The 12366-nt window shown below is 43.6% G+C and overlaps 2 protein-coding genes across 8 annotated transcripts in view; one reads left to right on the top strand and one right to left on the bottom strand.

The window, feature by feature from the left end:
* The first annotated feature begins 2472 nt into the window (after nt 1-2472).
* On the top strand, nt 2473-10339 carry gldn (gliomedin). The gene is made up of 10 exons (XM_030413225.1): nt 2473-3363; nt 4134-4185; nt 4271-4288; nt 4432-4530; nt 5054-5155; nt 5743-5859; nt 6544-6627; nt 6719-6844; nt 6987-7137; nt 7271-10339. Exons 1-10 carry the CDS (start codon nt 2851-2853, stop codon nt 7734-7736), a joined length of 1728 nt encoding a protein of 575 aa, XP_030269085.1. The 5' UTR covers nt 2473-2850; the 3' UTR covers nt 7737-10339.
* The window catches only part of dmxl2 (Dmx-like 2), a 50326-nt gene continuing 47970 nt past the window's right edge, over nt 10011-12366 (bottom strand). For all 7 annotated transcript variants that reach the window (XM_030413217.1, XM_030413221.1, XM_030413222.1 and 4 more), the window contains one exon: nt 10011-11919. In XM_030413217.1, the coding sequence (XP_030269077.1) occupies nt 11710-11919 (210 nt within the window). In that variant the 3' untranslated portion in view covers nt 10011-11709. The remainder of the gene's footprint in view (nt 11920-12366) is intronic.

Raw genomic sequence — 12366 nt, 5'->3', positions numbered from 1 at the left:
ATAGATGCAGTAAAACAGTTGACACTCTGTGATAGAGATGATAGTTGGCCTTTGTTCTGCCCAAGTGCAGCCTCTGGATGTGAGTAATGAGTCCTCAATAATGAAGTGAAAAGAAATGTATTTGCCCTGATATTCATTTCTATCTTTTAGTAAGCCAGTCTCATATTTATTTGAAGTCAAATACATATATCTTTATCAGCATCACCTTTTTGAAGCACAACATGCTTCTCTGTTACAGCATATTGATCTTAAAATAGGTAAATTTCTGGTTAAATAGCCTAAATCAAGGCTATCGCAATAGCATTGGATGCTAAATTGCAACTACCCTGACATAAGGTAATAGTGGTGCAGTGGTTAGCACTGTCACCTCACATCCAGAAGGGTGTGGGTTAACATATATTTGTTTTCCCAGAATTTGTATCAATGGACTTTTATTGTAGCTGTACTAGTTTTAAGATGAAGTTCCTGATCGAAGCCTCGTTTGCCAAATCCAAGCACATTTTTCTATTTATTAAGGAAATGATTCTTAAACATTTTGATATTATAAGTCAAATGTACTTGTTTTTAGTCCGGCAGCACCAGTTATAACATATCTGTTTGTTCTGCTGTTAAATATTTTGCTTGTTTTATGTCATATTTATTTGTCTTTATTCTTGTTTGTAAGAGCTGACGTTTCCCAGTGTAGCTTTACTGTTTGTTCCATCAGTATACTCACACGATAAACTTCATAATACACTTACATACTATACATTCTAACTTTCCTAAACTATCAATCATTTTATTCAAATTTTTTTAGATGTCCAATAAAGACATTTTTTGTAATTTTGTGTATTTTATTTATTGCCCCTCTCTGATTTTCTTTATTATTTCATTGATTCATGTTCCGTTCTTTATTCTTGATAATTCTGTAGAGTTGTGAGATTACTGTAAAATAATAATACATCTGTTAAACTTGAAGTATCTTGGAAACAAGATACTGAGGCTGGTGGGAGGATAGAGGACGCGTGAGGTCGTCAGGTTGTCCTTGGCCTGCAGCAGTAAGACGGACATGGACGTCTCCGCCATGTGGTGAGAAGAAAGATAAGGCTGCTTTTCCTGCAGCTGCACCTCAGGATGGAAGAGACAGAACCAGAGAAGGTCAGTAAGACACCAGAGGTGGAGAAGATTCTGTGGGCATGAGGACTTATTTACACCACACGGTTCATGTTAATGGATTCACAGCACAGCGAATGAGAGACAACAAAGAAACGACCTCAGTGCTCTCAGGAATGTACGCACATACACATCTACACATCTGCTGGAGCGATTCAAGCTGTCCAACAACTGGCTGTCAGTGACCTACAGCCTCGGGCAGGAGCCCTTCACAACAGACCTCAATCTAACAGTAATGTTGGATGTCTGCTTTTTCTATGTGTGTGTGTGTGTGTGTGTGCGTGCATAGGAGTTATATGGGGCACAATATGGTTGCAACGGCATGTACAGTAGGCCACCGACATGAATCAACACAGAGGCAAGTCAAGTTCAAATGAAAATTATTTTTTGAAGTAGAAATCTTCTGTGTAGCTGCTCAGCTCGGAGCTTTAGTGCGACCTTATCTGAAATAGGTGAACGAGCTTCACCGTGTGCTGACGGGTGCCAGGAACATCTTTTTGAATCAATTCCAAAGACGTGGCTGATGGCAGACGAGCTGTATGAAGCCATTTTAGTTGTTTTTTCTGACGTTTTAAAACAAGTCCCCAGCTACTTCAGCTGCTGAAGAGAACGCTGCTGCGCTCTTTTCCTATAAAGCTCCAGAGATGTTTCACGGACCACGAAACTTCACCCGCCTGTCCGTCAACATGGGGGTGCGTGGATGATTACTGAAGTTTCACTTTGGGGTGAACTTTCCCTTTACGTCCAAAGAGGCAGTACCAACTCACAGGAACACTGAGGAATGCCTTACATGCCTGCAGCTGGTATGTTTTCATCTGAACTGTCATTTTTCGGTTGGAATGTCACTTTTCTGGCCTTAATCAAAGCAATGGAAATGGGTCATTGTTGCAGTCGGTGGATGGAGGCTGTGAGGATGTGACAAGGACGAGCGCCGAGGGGGGAAAATGAACGGAGGATGTACATGGATTGGATAAGAGAGTGCACAAACCATTGGAAACTACAGTGATGTTAATGCAGTTGGATTTAATTTGATACGAGACTGGATCTGTTGTCGTTATTACAGTAATGTGCACAAATATGTAAACACCAGTGACCAGCCAGTTTGTCTGGTGTAATGCACGCACTTATTTGTTATGTGAGTGCTTTTGTGTGGACATCATTCATATGTGCATGTCCCTGTGTGTGTGTGTGTGTGTGTGTGTGTGTGTGTGTGTGTGTGTGATGTCAGTCTGCCCACGGCGGTGCAGTAGAATGGGTCGTGCTGAATATAAATCAGGTGACTGAACAGGCGGGGGTTTCTTCCCAGACAGGCCCAGAAGATTGTGTAATGCCCACTCCTACATTACTGGTCTTCATGGGCACGTACACACACACACACACACAAACACAGCCCCTTCTCCACTTGGCGAACAACACAGCGAGCACTGTATTTACCAGTCTGCCCTCAGATAGACCACCCTGGTGGAGCTCAGGCACTGAAGCTGACTGGAGTCCACTTGGAGCTTTCAAACTATCTCGACAGGACCTCGAATCAGGATCTTCCCTCCTGTTGGATTAATTTGGCTTTTGTTGATTTTATTTGATTTTTGGTGGTAGGGTCTTGGGCCACAAGGTCATAAAACTTGACTGGACTTCCTCTGTCCACCTTTGACTTGTGTTCTTTTTTCACTGCTGTGCTGGGATTGTTCTCCCCTGTGAATGAGGCTGGTGGGCGACCCTCAGAAAAGAGGAGGTGAAGTGGTAACCATGTGGATCCCGACCCCCAGCATGACTCTCCCTCAGCGGATGGTGCTGTACGGGACGTGCCTTGTGGCACTGATGAACTCGGTGGGCCTTCTGGTGCTCATGGTCCAGCATAATCAGCAACGTGCCAGGCTGGAGCAGACAGAGGTGAGGCTGACGGAGGTGGAGGAGAGCTCGGTGGTGGAGTTCCTCCAGGAGGTCCCAAGAGGAGCGGCGGGGCTGCAGGCGGGCCGGCCCCAGTACCAGTACTCCAGGAATAAGAGAAGCGAAGAGCTGGAGAAGGAGCTGCAGCAGGAGCTTCATCATGAGGAGGGACAGGAGGTCGACCAGCAGGAGGTCAGCCAGGAGGTGGGAGAGGAGACGGAGAAGAAGATGAAGCACGGGACGAAGCACAAGCACCGACACAGTTACCACAAGGCACACGTGCAGGATGACATGATGATGATGATGACTTACTCCATGGTCCCGGTGAGATGAGAGCTGCTGGTGGAACAAATGAGAGGAGACAGATTTCAAAAGTTCACAGTCTGTATCATGTGTTGAACCGGTCGGTGGTCCTGTGGCGTGTGACTGAAGATGTCATGTCCAGTTTGTGGTCATTTGATTAACTGCAAATGTGTTTGGTAAAGCCGTCTGCAGCAGGAACGCGACAAGGGATTTGCACAACTAGTCTACTAATTAACTGATTAAACTTTGCCAACCTCTTTAGTCAGCGCGAGAAATACTGGTCGGTTATTGTTTACTTACGCTTAGACGAGTCAGATAGTCTAATCTTCTGTTTAAATGTCAGGAGATTAAGTAATCAGGAAGAACCTGAGCACAACACAGACAGAAGGCAACTCTTCCATCATTATGTAATCTCCAGTTCTACTCCACAACAATGCAGAGATAGATATTGTACATTTTACTTGAATGTTACAAAAAAGGTGAATGCAATGCATGATGTTTCATAAACCCTCCTAACAGTGTTTAAAGAAGGTAAATTAGATTGACCGGCTACAAAACTATCATGTTTCTTCTCATGTTAAATATATTTTCCTAGAAGTAGTTAATTGAACTTAACTTTGACAAGTTTTTTCTCTTTGATTATGAAGTAAAATGTGGATTGCACAATGTGATGGCTGTAGAATAATGACTCCATCTGCGTTTAGATTTGTTCCCTATAAACCTCGCTGTCACTATTCTGCTGTAATTTAATGGATCGCAGTGCTGTAATCGTGTTCATATTTTCCCTTCAGATCAAATTATTGATCGACATTTGCAACAGCACCAAGGGAGTCTGCATAGCCGGTATGTCTTTTATATTTTAAACTACCAACTCACGTCCAATATATCGCTGTTCTATTATCTAACATCTTTGAACCTTGTGTTCCAGGACCTCCAGGACCGCCTGGTAAGTGAACTCTGAATTCCTTCATCCAAATTTAAAATCTGGCCACACTGGATGCCTCCTTTGTGGTGTACTGACCCATATCTTTGCTGAATGTATTTTCCACTCAGCCCATGGTGAAGATTTTTTGTGTGACTGTACTGCAGGTTTGCCTGGTGCGGACGGTCTTCCCGGCTACAATGGGACTGATGGCAGCCCAGGACTGAATGGACTGCCTGGGGCTGATGGGAAAAGAGGAAAAAAAGGTGAGGGCATGGTGAGGCTCTATTTTGGTTTAACTCACCATTCATTTGTATTATTACCTCAGGCACTGATGGCCATTTTAGTGGAGAACCACTGGCACAATGTGACAGTCAAAGGGTTGAGTGTAACCTGGGGTTAAATTACCGAAACACACCGACACAACAACACACACACACGCAACGACGCAGCCACACAAACACACCCAGTGTCCTGATCCATCCATGTGTCATAACGATGTCAGATTTTATTCACAGTGGGTTCTTCCTGTGATTCATAAATGACTGAAGGGGCTGAAACAGCTGCCCTTCTCTCATATTTGCAGATAATATTATTCTGCTCTGCGGTTTCGGGCTTCGGCTAAATGATCCGGAAATTTTCTCCCACTTGGCTCTGTTCTCCCCTACAGAGGAGGGCATGATTCACCCGAGCAAGTCAATGGAATAATTCATGGTATTAACAATAGGGGAAAGTGAATTGCGTTTATGAATGCAATCCTAGAGCTGTTTTGCATAATGTCCTCCACAGGGCTGCCAGGTGACAATGGAGAGCCAGGTGAAAAAGGAGAGAGGGGAGAGCCCGGTCCACCTGGAGAGATGGCACAACCGTCCAATGATGTCATTGTCGAGGGCAAGTAGAGCTTCATACTCTGAACTAAAAGGTCCCGAATTGTAGAGAGAGTGAGTTTCCATGTGTTAATGTTTAATTATAAAGCAGGTCTCTAGATACTGTGGATGAATTAAAGTTCAGGAAACTGTATCTTTCATCAGAAATTGCGCCTTTAAACGAACTTGAAGGACTTACGTAAGGTTGTGATGTCACAGCTGTACAGTCACGGCCCTCACACAGGTGTGGTTGCAAAAACATGAAACATGATGAGTGGCTTGCTCAGGCCTGTGACAGCTGACCAATCAGAGCAAACTGAGCTCTTTTGGAGGAGGGCATTGAGGAGACAGGAACTAAAAAAGGAATCATTCTGACAGAGGGTGAGACGAGGTGTGGGACAGTGTGAGGATGTAATGTGTTAGCTGGTTGTTAGGCATGTGAACATTTTCTAGTAGACACACAAAATCAAACTATGAACCCAAAAATGAGCATACAGGACCTTTTTCAAACGATTCCTAGAACAATGCCCAAGTGTGGGACATCAGATCTGATCAGAATGCATCTACGTTTTATTGAGAGAGTTAATATGTTGTCCTTTTTTCTTTGTACAGGTCCTCCTGGTCCTCCAGGACCTCCTGGGCCCATGGGCCCTCCTGGGCCTCCGGGCCCTCAGGGGCCTCCCAGAACAAGGCATCACAGAGCCAACCTTCAGGCGGCACAGACCCTTGGTGAGAGGACTTTATGACCCATATCAAAAATACTGCATATACTGCAGTTGAGAGAGAAAGTTCAATCTTGACTTGATTCTGAAGCTTTCGATCACATGACATGATCTTCCTCAGCAGATGGTTTGCTCTGTCATGGAGTTGTAGATTTCTGTTTTTGTCTGAAGACTTAAACATATGATATGTATCATGTCTGACAACTAGACCCATGTTTTCTCTTCTTGAGTTGTCTATTTAAACTATTCCAACAGTGTTCAAACTCAGAGCAGTCTGTGAAAAGTTTCATTTGTTCACCTGTCAGTGGCATCATATCCCAATCAGAGAAGAAGTGAGGAAGGAGGTCAGTGAACGCATCTAAACATATTTTATTAAAGCTTAACACACGACCTCGTCCACATTGATGGTTGCTTTACAATGCAGACAACAACTCCCATGAACCCATGTTACTTCACGTCATCGATCTACGTCTTCTGTTATTGTCTTGATTGAATGACACCTGATAGCAGAAATCTCATGCTGTGCTTTAAAGGACTTCACATCCAAGTGTTCAGGTAGCAACATTTTAAAAGATATTTATCTTAACAGAAGATCACGTACTGTGATGGAAAGCTCCAGAACAGCTACGACATGAACCGTGTGGTGAGGTTGTTTTGTGTCAGACACACTGAATACCTGTGTCTCTAACAGGACTGCTACATGCAATCCCAAATGATGAAACCTCGCCTGTAAAGGAGGCTTTGAAACTACATGACAAGCCTGCAAAGAAGAGTGGTGAGTTTTCAGAGAAGTGTGTCTACAGTTCATGTACGATATTTTCTGTGTGTAAAGCATCTCAGCTTTTCATTATCTCTTTCTCCCCCAGAGTGCATCATTAAGTCTCTGATCAACCCCAGGAATGTGGCAAAGATGGAGAGCACGTTCGGAACGTGGATGAAAGACACTGCTCGGCTGAACGACGAGAGGATATGGGTGGCAGAGCACTTTTCTGGTGGGTTGGTCATAGAGAACAGCAAAGATATTAATCTCGACCGAATGTCAAGGCTTTGTGTTTCAAAGCAAGGGAGGCCGGTTAAACTGCAGGATCTCAGGATGATCTTTTATCGGCGAACATTTTGCTTGTTCTTGTCCAGGTCGCGTGGTGAAGGAGTACAAGAGCATTGCCTCCTTCCAGAACAGCAGCAGCGACGTTGTGGATGTGAGAAAGTTCTACCAGGGCTGCGGACACACTGTTCACAACGGCTCCTTCTATTATCACATCGCTGGAACTTCCAGCATCGGCAGGTAAGTCGACAGTGTAATGTTGACACCTCACCAGGACTTTACCCCCCATTGGTCCAGCCATCCAAGTCCAGAGGCCCCAAGTGGCAGAAATTACACAGTGCGTTTAACTACTTGATGCTTTCTTTGTTCGCAGATTTGACTTTGAAACCAAGAGGCTCCACACTCTCACTATAGACAACGCTCTGCACCACAGCCTCGCCTACCTGCTCCACAATTCCAAGACCTACTTCAAACTGGCAGCAGATGAGAACGGCTTGTGGCTGATCTTTGCCTCCAGTTTGGACGAGACCATCACGGTGGCCCAGCTGGACCAGAAGACCTTCTCCGTCACATCCTACGTGAACACCACCTACCCCCGCACCAAGGCCGGCAACGCCTTCATCGCTTGTGGCGTCCTGTATGTCACCGACACCAAAGACACCAGAGTCACCTTCGCTTTCGACCTGCTGAAGGGAAAGCCGGTCAATGTGACCTTTGACCTGAGGTCTCCAGGGGGAGTGCTGGCAATGCTCTCCTACAGCCCGAAGGACAGACACCTGTACGTGTGGGACCACGGCTACGTCAAGCTCCACGTGGTTCACTTCATCTCCGACGAGTGACAATCAGTCTGAACGTGACAGACATGACTGTTATATAGTGAGAACTGTTCACTCCGGCTTTGGACGTTGGTACATGTCAATCTCAACTTCATCATCCTGTGAGCAGTCAAGGACCCCTAAACTGACACAAATTAGACCATCGAACAGAGTTAAAAGATTTTATTCTAGGGTCCCCATTTGATAAAAACTCTTGCTTTTATTTTTATTTACAGGAAGTGCATGAAACCCCTGACCAAAAGAATCTACCTTTCTGTTACTGTATTACTTAAAGAAAGACTCTGACAACTTTTCTACTCCCCCCCTTCTTGTGCTTGTTGCAAAGTTATGAAGCGTTCAGTCCATCATTCGAATCGTTCGTGTGTCTAGATCTCACACAGAATGTCAATGAAGACTGGAATTCGTTTTCATTTGCCCCGGGTGATGTGAATGACGCGAACATGCAGTCTTCGCAACATTTGCGTGAGTTTAAAATAATGAATTCAAGCAATGATGTTGCATGGCGCCGTGTCGTGAAAGCCTGTCGGCGTCGACACTCACACTGACATCATGGCTTTGCTGATGTCCTGATTCATGATCAGCAATGTAGGAGAGGATGATAGTCACTAGTTGTGGCTGTTTGCAGACAGTGAGAGCAGTACGAGAACACATCTACTGGTACCAAGACAAGACAAGAAAACGAGCTGGTGTGGAGGAAAGGAAGTGAGGAAGTTGGTCCACCTGGTAAGTCATGGAAATATGTCTTAGCACAGCGAAGCCCTGATTAACCCGAATCATTCAGGAAACAAGCATTTCAAAAGTTGTTTGCTTGTCGTCTGGCCTCAGTCTCTGTATACTTGCTGGTCACAGTTACTAGTAATAGATTTTAACACACCTATTAAGAACCTGCCACTCACTGGAGACGGATGGACCGGCGCTCCGCAGCTGAGAAGCGGGCACCGGTCAGCCTCAGGTAACGCTGGAAGCTGCAGTCATCCAGATGCAGCTGCAGACGCTGAAATGCACCCAGCTGTGTGACGTGCGAGGAACGCAAATAAAAATGAATAATCCTGCAATCACATTTGCGCGTGTAACATGAGGTCAATATTTTCTTCCCATTTGGTCTGAACGCACTGTTAGCAACATGGCTCCTGCTCGCAGCCTGACAACTGTCCAAAGCAAAACGCAACCGTTAGAATCCCAATCTGCCTTTATACAGCACTCTGTTCACCGTCTTCGCTTCAGTGGGGTTTGATTGATTTGCATTGTGAGGTTCCACAGTTCTTACATAGTTACCTGGGGAGAGTGACCGGGAAAAACAAAGCCTCTTCCTGTTTCGCAATGGAAAGGAAAAGCAAAAAAACACACAATGATAATGAGTTTTGGTCATGGGTTTCACATAAAAAAGCATCTAAAAGCAAATGTTTTATCCCTGGGATAAATCAAATGGGGGACAATGCTTTAATTTGATAGATTAGAGGTCCTTGACATTGAACATTTTAAGAACCACAACATTCTAACCATGTGATTGCTTGTTATGAGTCACCGTTTCACTGAAGAGAGTCAGTTTTGGCTAAATAATTTTTGTGATATTGTCAAAAATAAAAAGTTTCTTTTAAAAAAAAAAAAACTATTTTATGAACAGAAGCCCTGAGGTCAAGAGAACATTTTCTTTCTAAATTGTTTTCTCTCCTGTGTTTATGAATTAGTGAATTGGTCAAGGAAAAACTGTTTAGCCAGTATAATCTTTGTCAGCTCCTTAAATGTACTTCCATCTCTTGAAAACATTTTTCACCGTTTTACACATTCAATTTTTTGTATTTATTTCAGGGAAAACATTTTTTTCCAAAAAACGTAAGGGTCTTAATAATTATCGTGGCCAACGTTTTTTCCTACCAGTTCTCGAGTCGTAAACACAGAAGGGAAATAAAATTTAGATCACACCTGGAGGGATCCCCAGAAATAAAAAAATAAAATAAAATCCTCACTTGCTCTTCAGGGCTTCCATATATATCTTATTTGTAAAGTGAGTTACTAACTGTGTGAAAACTTGTCATCATTTTGTATCAATTGATTCATAATTTGTACAAATTTGAACTTATAACTCAACTTCTGTGGCTGTTGTGATGTAATGTAGCGTATTTGCATGCCGGTTATCTTCGATGTATTTTTATATGGATGTACATGTTTATCCCTCCTGTTATTCTGTACATACAGACAGTCCGCCCGCCGCTGTCCTGAAGCAGCATGGTCCCCTCATTCCTCTAAAAAGAAAACAACAGCGGCAAATCACCCTGATGAAATAAAAAGAATTTATTCACTTTACAAAGGTAAAACTCTGACCATGACCTGTTCTCTCACACACCTCCAGGCTCAAGTGCCCTAGTAAGCGTCTACCCATGATATTGGCTTCTTTTGCATTATTACATGCACACGCACATACACACCAGACACCAGTAGGACCATCGGTAAAACACTTAAGATACATACAGTACACATAGTGGGCAGAAAGAGGGAGAGAAACACAAATCTCTTTAATAAATACCATACATACACTTAACAAAAGTTACAACTAATCCAGCTGGTATGATACAAACCAAAAATAAAGAAATGCTTTAATGTTTGTACAAGCTGTTGTGGTATTTCATATATATATATTTATATTTATATAATTTATATATTAAAACTATTTCAAACGTTTTACTACTAGGCCAAATAAAGCCAGACATTCATTTGTATATAACAGTTTCTTCTTCAATAACCTATTTATTTGAAATAAACTTTTAGTGTCTCCAGAATTTGAGTGCAAATATCTATTCCTTATGGGTGAAACGGTAAAAACAACTAGCGAGATAACGCACACTTACATACAGTAGACTGTGTTGCACATCTCCCAGTCAGATACAGTAGAACCCCTTACATTCCTAAAATAAAAGGCAATAAGTTAAATATAGTTTTAAAAAGGAATGGACAACCGAAACAAACACAAACATATAAATAATTTAAATAATAAAATTAAAAAAAGACAAATTCAAGACTATATTGTGCAAAACCAGAAGTGAACCTTTGTGTTTCTGCTCTGGGTTGGTGGGCGCTCGGGTTCGGACCAGACGAGTGGAAACATTGAAATCACAGTCACAGGAATAAAACACATCATCTTCCAAACAGGAATGTTCTAGCAGTGAGTCTGCCACACAAACAGGCATTTGAGGGCAGGTGGGCGGGCAGGCGTACAGATGGCAGACACAGCAGAGTGGACACACACTCGAGGGCCGAACCGGGTCGGGCCGGGCCGCGCCCAAACTGGGAGAGGCCGGAGTGAGTGGCGGGCAGCCAGTGAAAGAGGAAGTGGGGGGGGTCGGGGTCACTACAGGAGCAATGCACCATCAACTCTTCCATAAGGGCTGAGAAAAGCCGGGCAAAAAGGCAGGGGGGCAAAACCATTGAAACAAAATGCAGATTCCAACAACTTGATTCACACTGGAAACCACTGACTTAATAACAAACCACAGTGCTGGTTACAGTAGATGCTAAGAGATTTTCAGCTGTGGGCACAAAATGACGACAGTTACACACTTTTAAAATTTTTGCTTGAGCACTTTTACAGAGCACTATCAATAGACCTGTGATTGCACCGCGTAACGAGAACAGGACATGCATAGCTTCCCTATGGACACACTCTAAGAGTAGAGATTCTTCAATAAAATTACAATAAATCTAGCTTTAAAATCAAGTATGATACCTTTTGCTTGTAACTTTTGCTTTCAGCCTTTGGGAAAAAAAATATTTGCAGCTCCATTTCTCATTCTGGATATGATTTACATGAAGTGTAAACCCATGAACACTGCACGCTGTGGAAGAGGCCAAAAGCATGGTGATCTTTTGACTAACTCCTCCCCTTCACTTACACTATTAATGCCTAGCGAGTGTTACAAGCTGTATGTGTTTTTTCTTTCTGTCTCTTTCCTCTTTGGACCCTCAGAAGTGGAAGTAGGTGTTACAGGATGTCGACCAAGCTGCTGGGGATGTTGTAGCGGTCGGGGAGGACCCTCATCTTCAGGGTGCCGTCTGCTCCGCAGGTGAAGATGCGGTTGCCGGGACGCGTCTCCACCTGCATGACGCCGGCACCGATGTTGCGGAAGATGGACTGCTTGGCGTGTTCGGTGCTAAAAGAGTGCATGAGGCCGTGGCCGGCTAACTTCCACACCTTGAAGTAGAGAAAGCACAGAGAGGATGGAATAGGTGTTAAGTTTCTTTTTTCACACAAGCCTACTGATCTCTTCTTCCGTGGTGTACAGCCTGCTGCTGCGACTGTCAAATTCAGTTTGAAAGAGGTGTCACTTTCTCAGTGGTGTAAAAAATGATTTTGCACAAAACACGTCTGTTTCTGTTCTTTATCTAACAGCTCACATTTAATTTTTTAACAGTCGATAATCAAGCTGACAAATGTCTCACCAGAACCAGCATGGTATAATGTGCAGCACTCAGGTGGCACAGTTGTGGCATTTTGATTGAAAACGTCTCTGATGTCGAGTTCAGACTCGATGATTGTAGCCCTGATTTTCCACTCGCTGACAGTTTTTGGAGTTTGCCAACTAAAGCCCCCAGATCAGAGACAAATCATTGTTTGGGTGGTGCTTGAACTAGAAGAGAA

This window comes from Sparus aurata, chromosome 4 (assembly GCF_900880675.1).
Source record: "Sparus aurata chromosome 4, fSpaAur1.1, whole genome shotgun sequence".
Classification (NCBI taxonomy): domain Eukaryota; kingdom Metazoa; phylum Chordata; class Actinopteri; order Spariformes; family Sparidae; genus Sparus; species Sparus aurata.
Note: the sequence above shows the minus strand (reverse complement) of the source record. Positions and strands in the feature narration are given on the sequence as shown.

Excerpts from the sequence above, each read along its gene's own strand:
- gldn (XM_030413225.1), top strand. The coding sequence starts at position 2,851 with ATGAGGCTGGTGGGCGACCCTCAGAAAAGAGGAGGTGAAGTGGTAACC. Across the intron at positions 3,364-4,133 it reads TGACTTACTCCATGGTCCCG|ATCAAATTATTGATCGACAT; the intron begins GTGAGATGAGAG and ends TTTTCCCTTCAG. Across the intron at positions 4,531-5,053 it reads TGGGAAAAGAGGAAAAAAAG|GGCTGCCAGGTGACAATGGA; the intron begins GTGAGGGCATGG and ends TGTCCTCCACAG.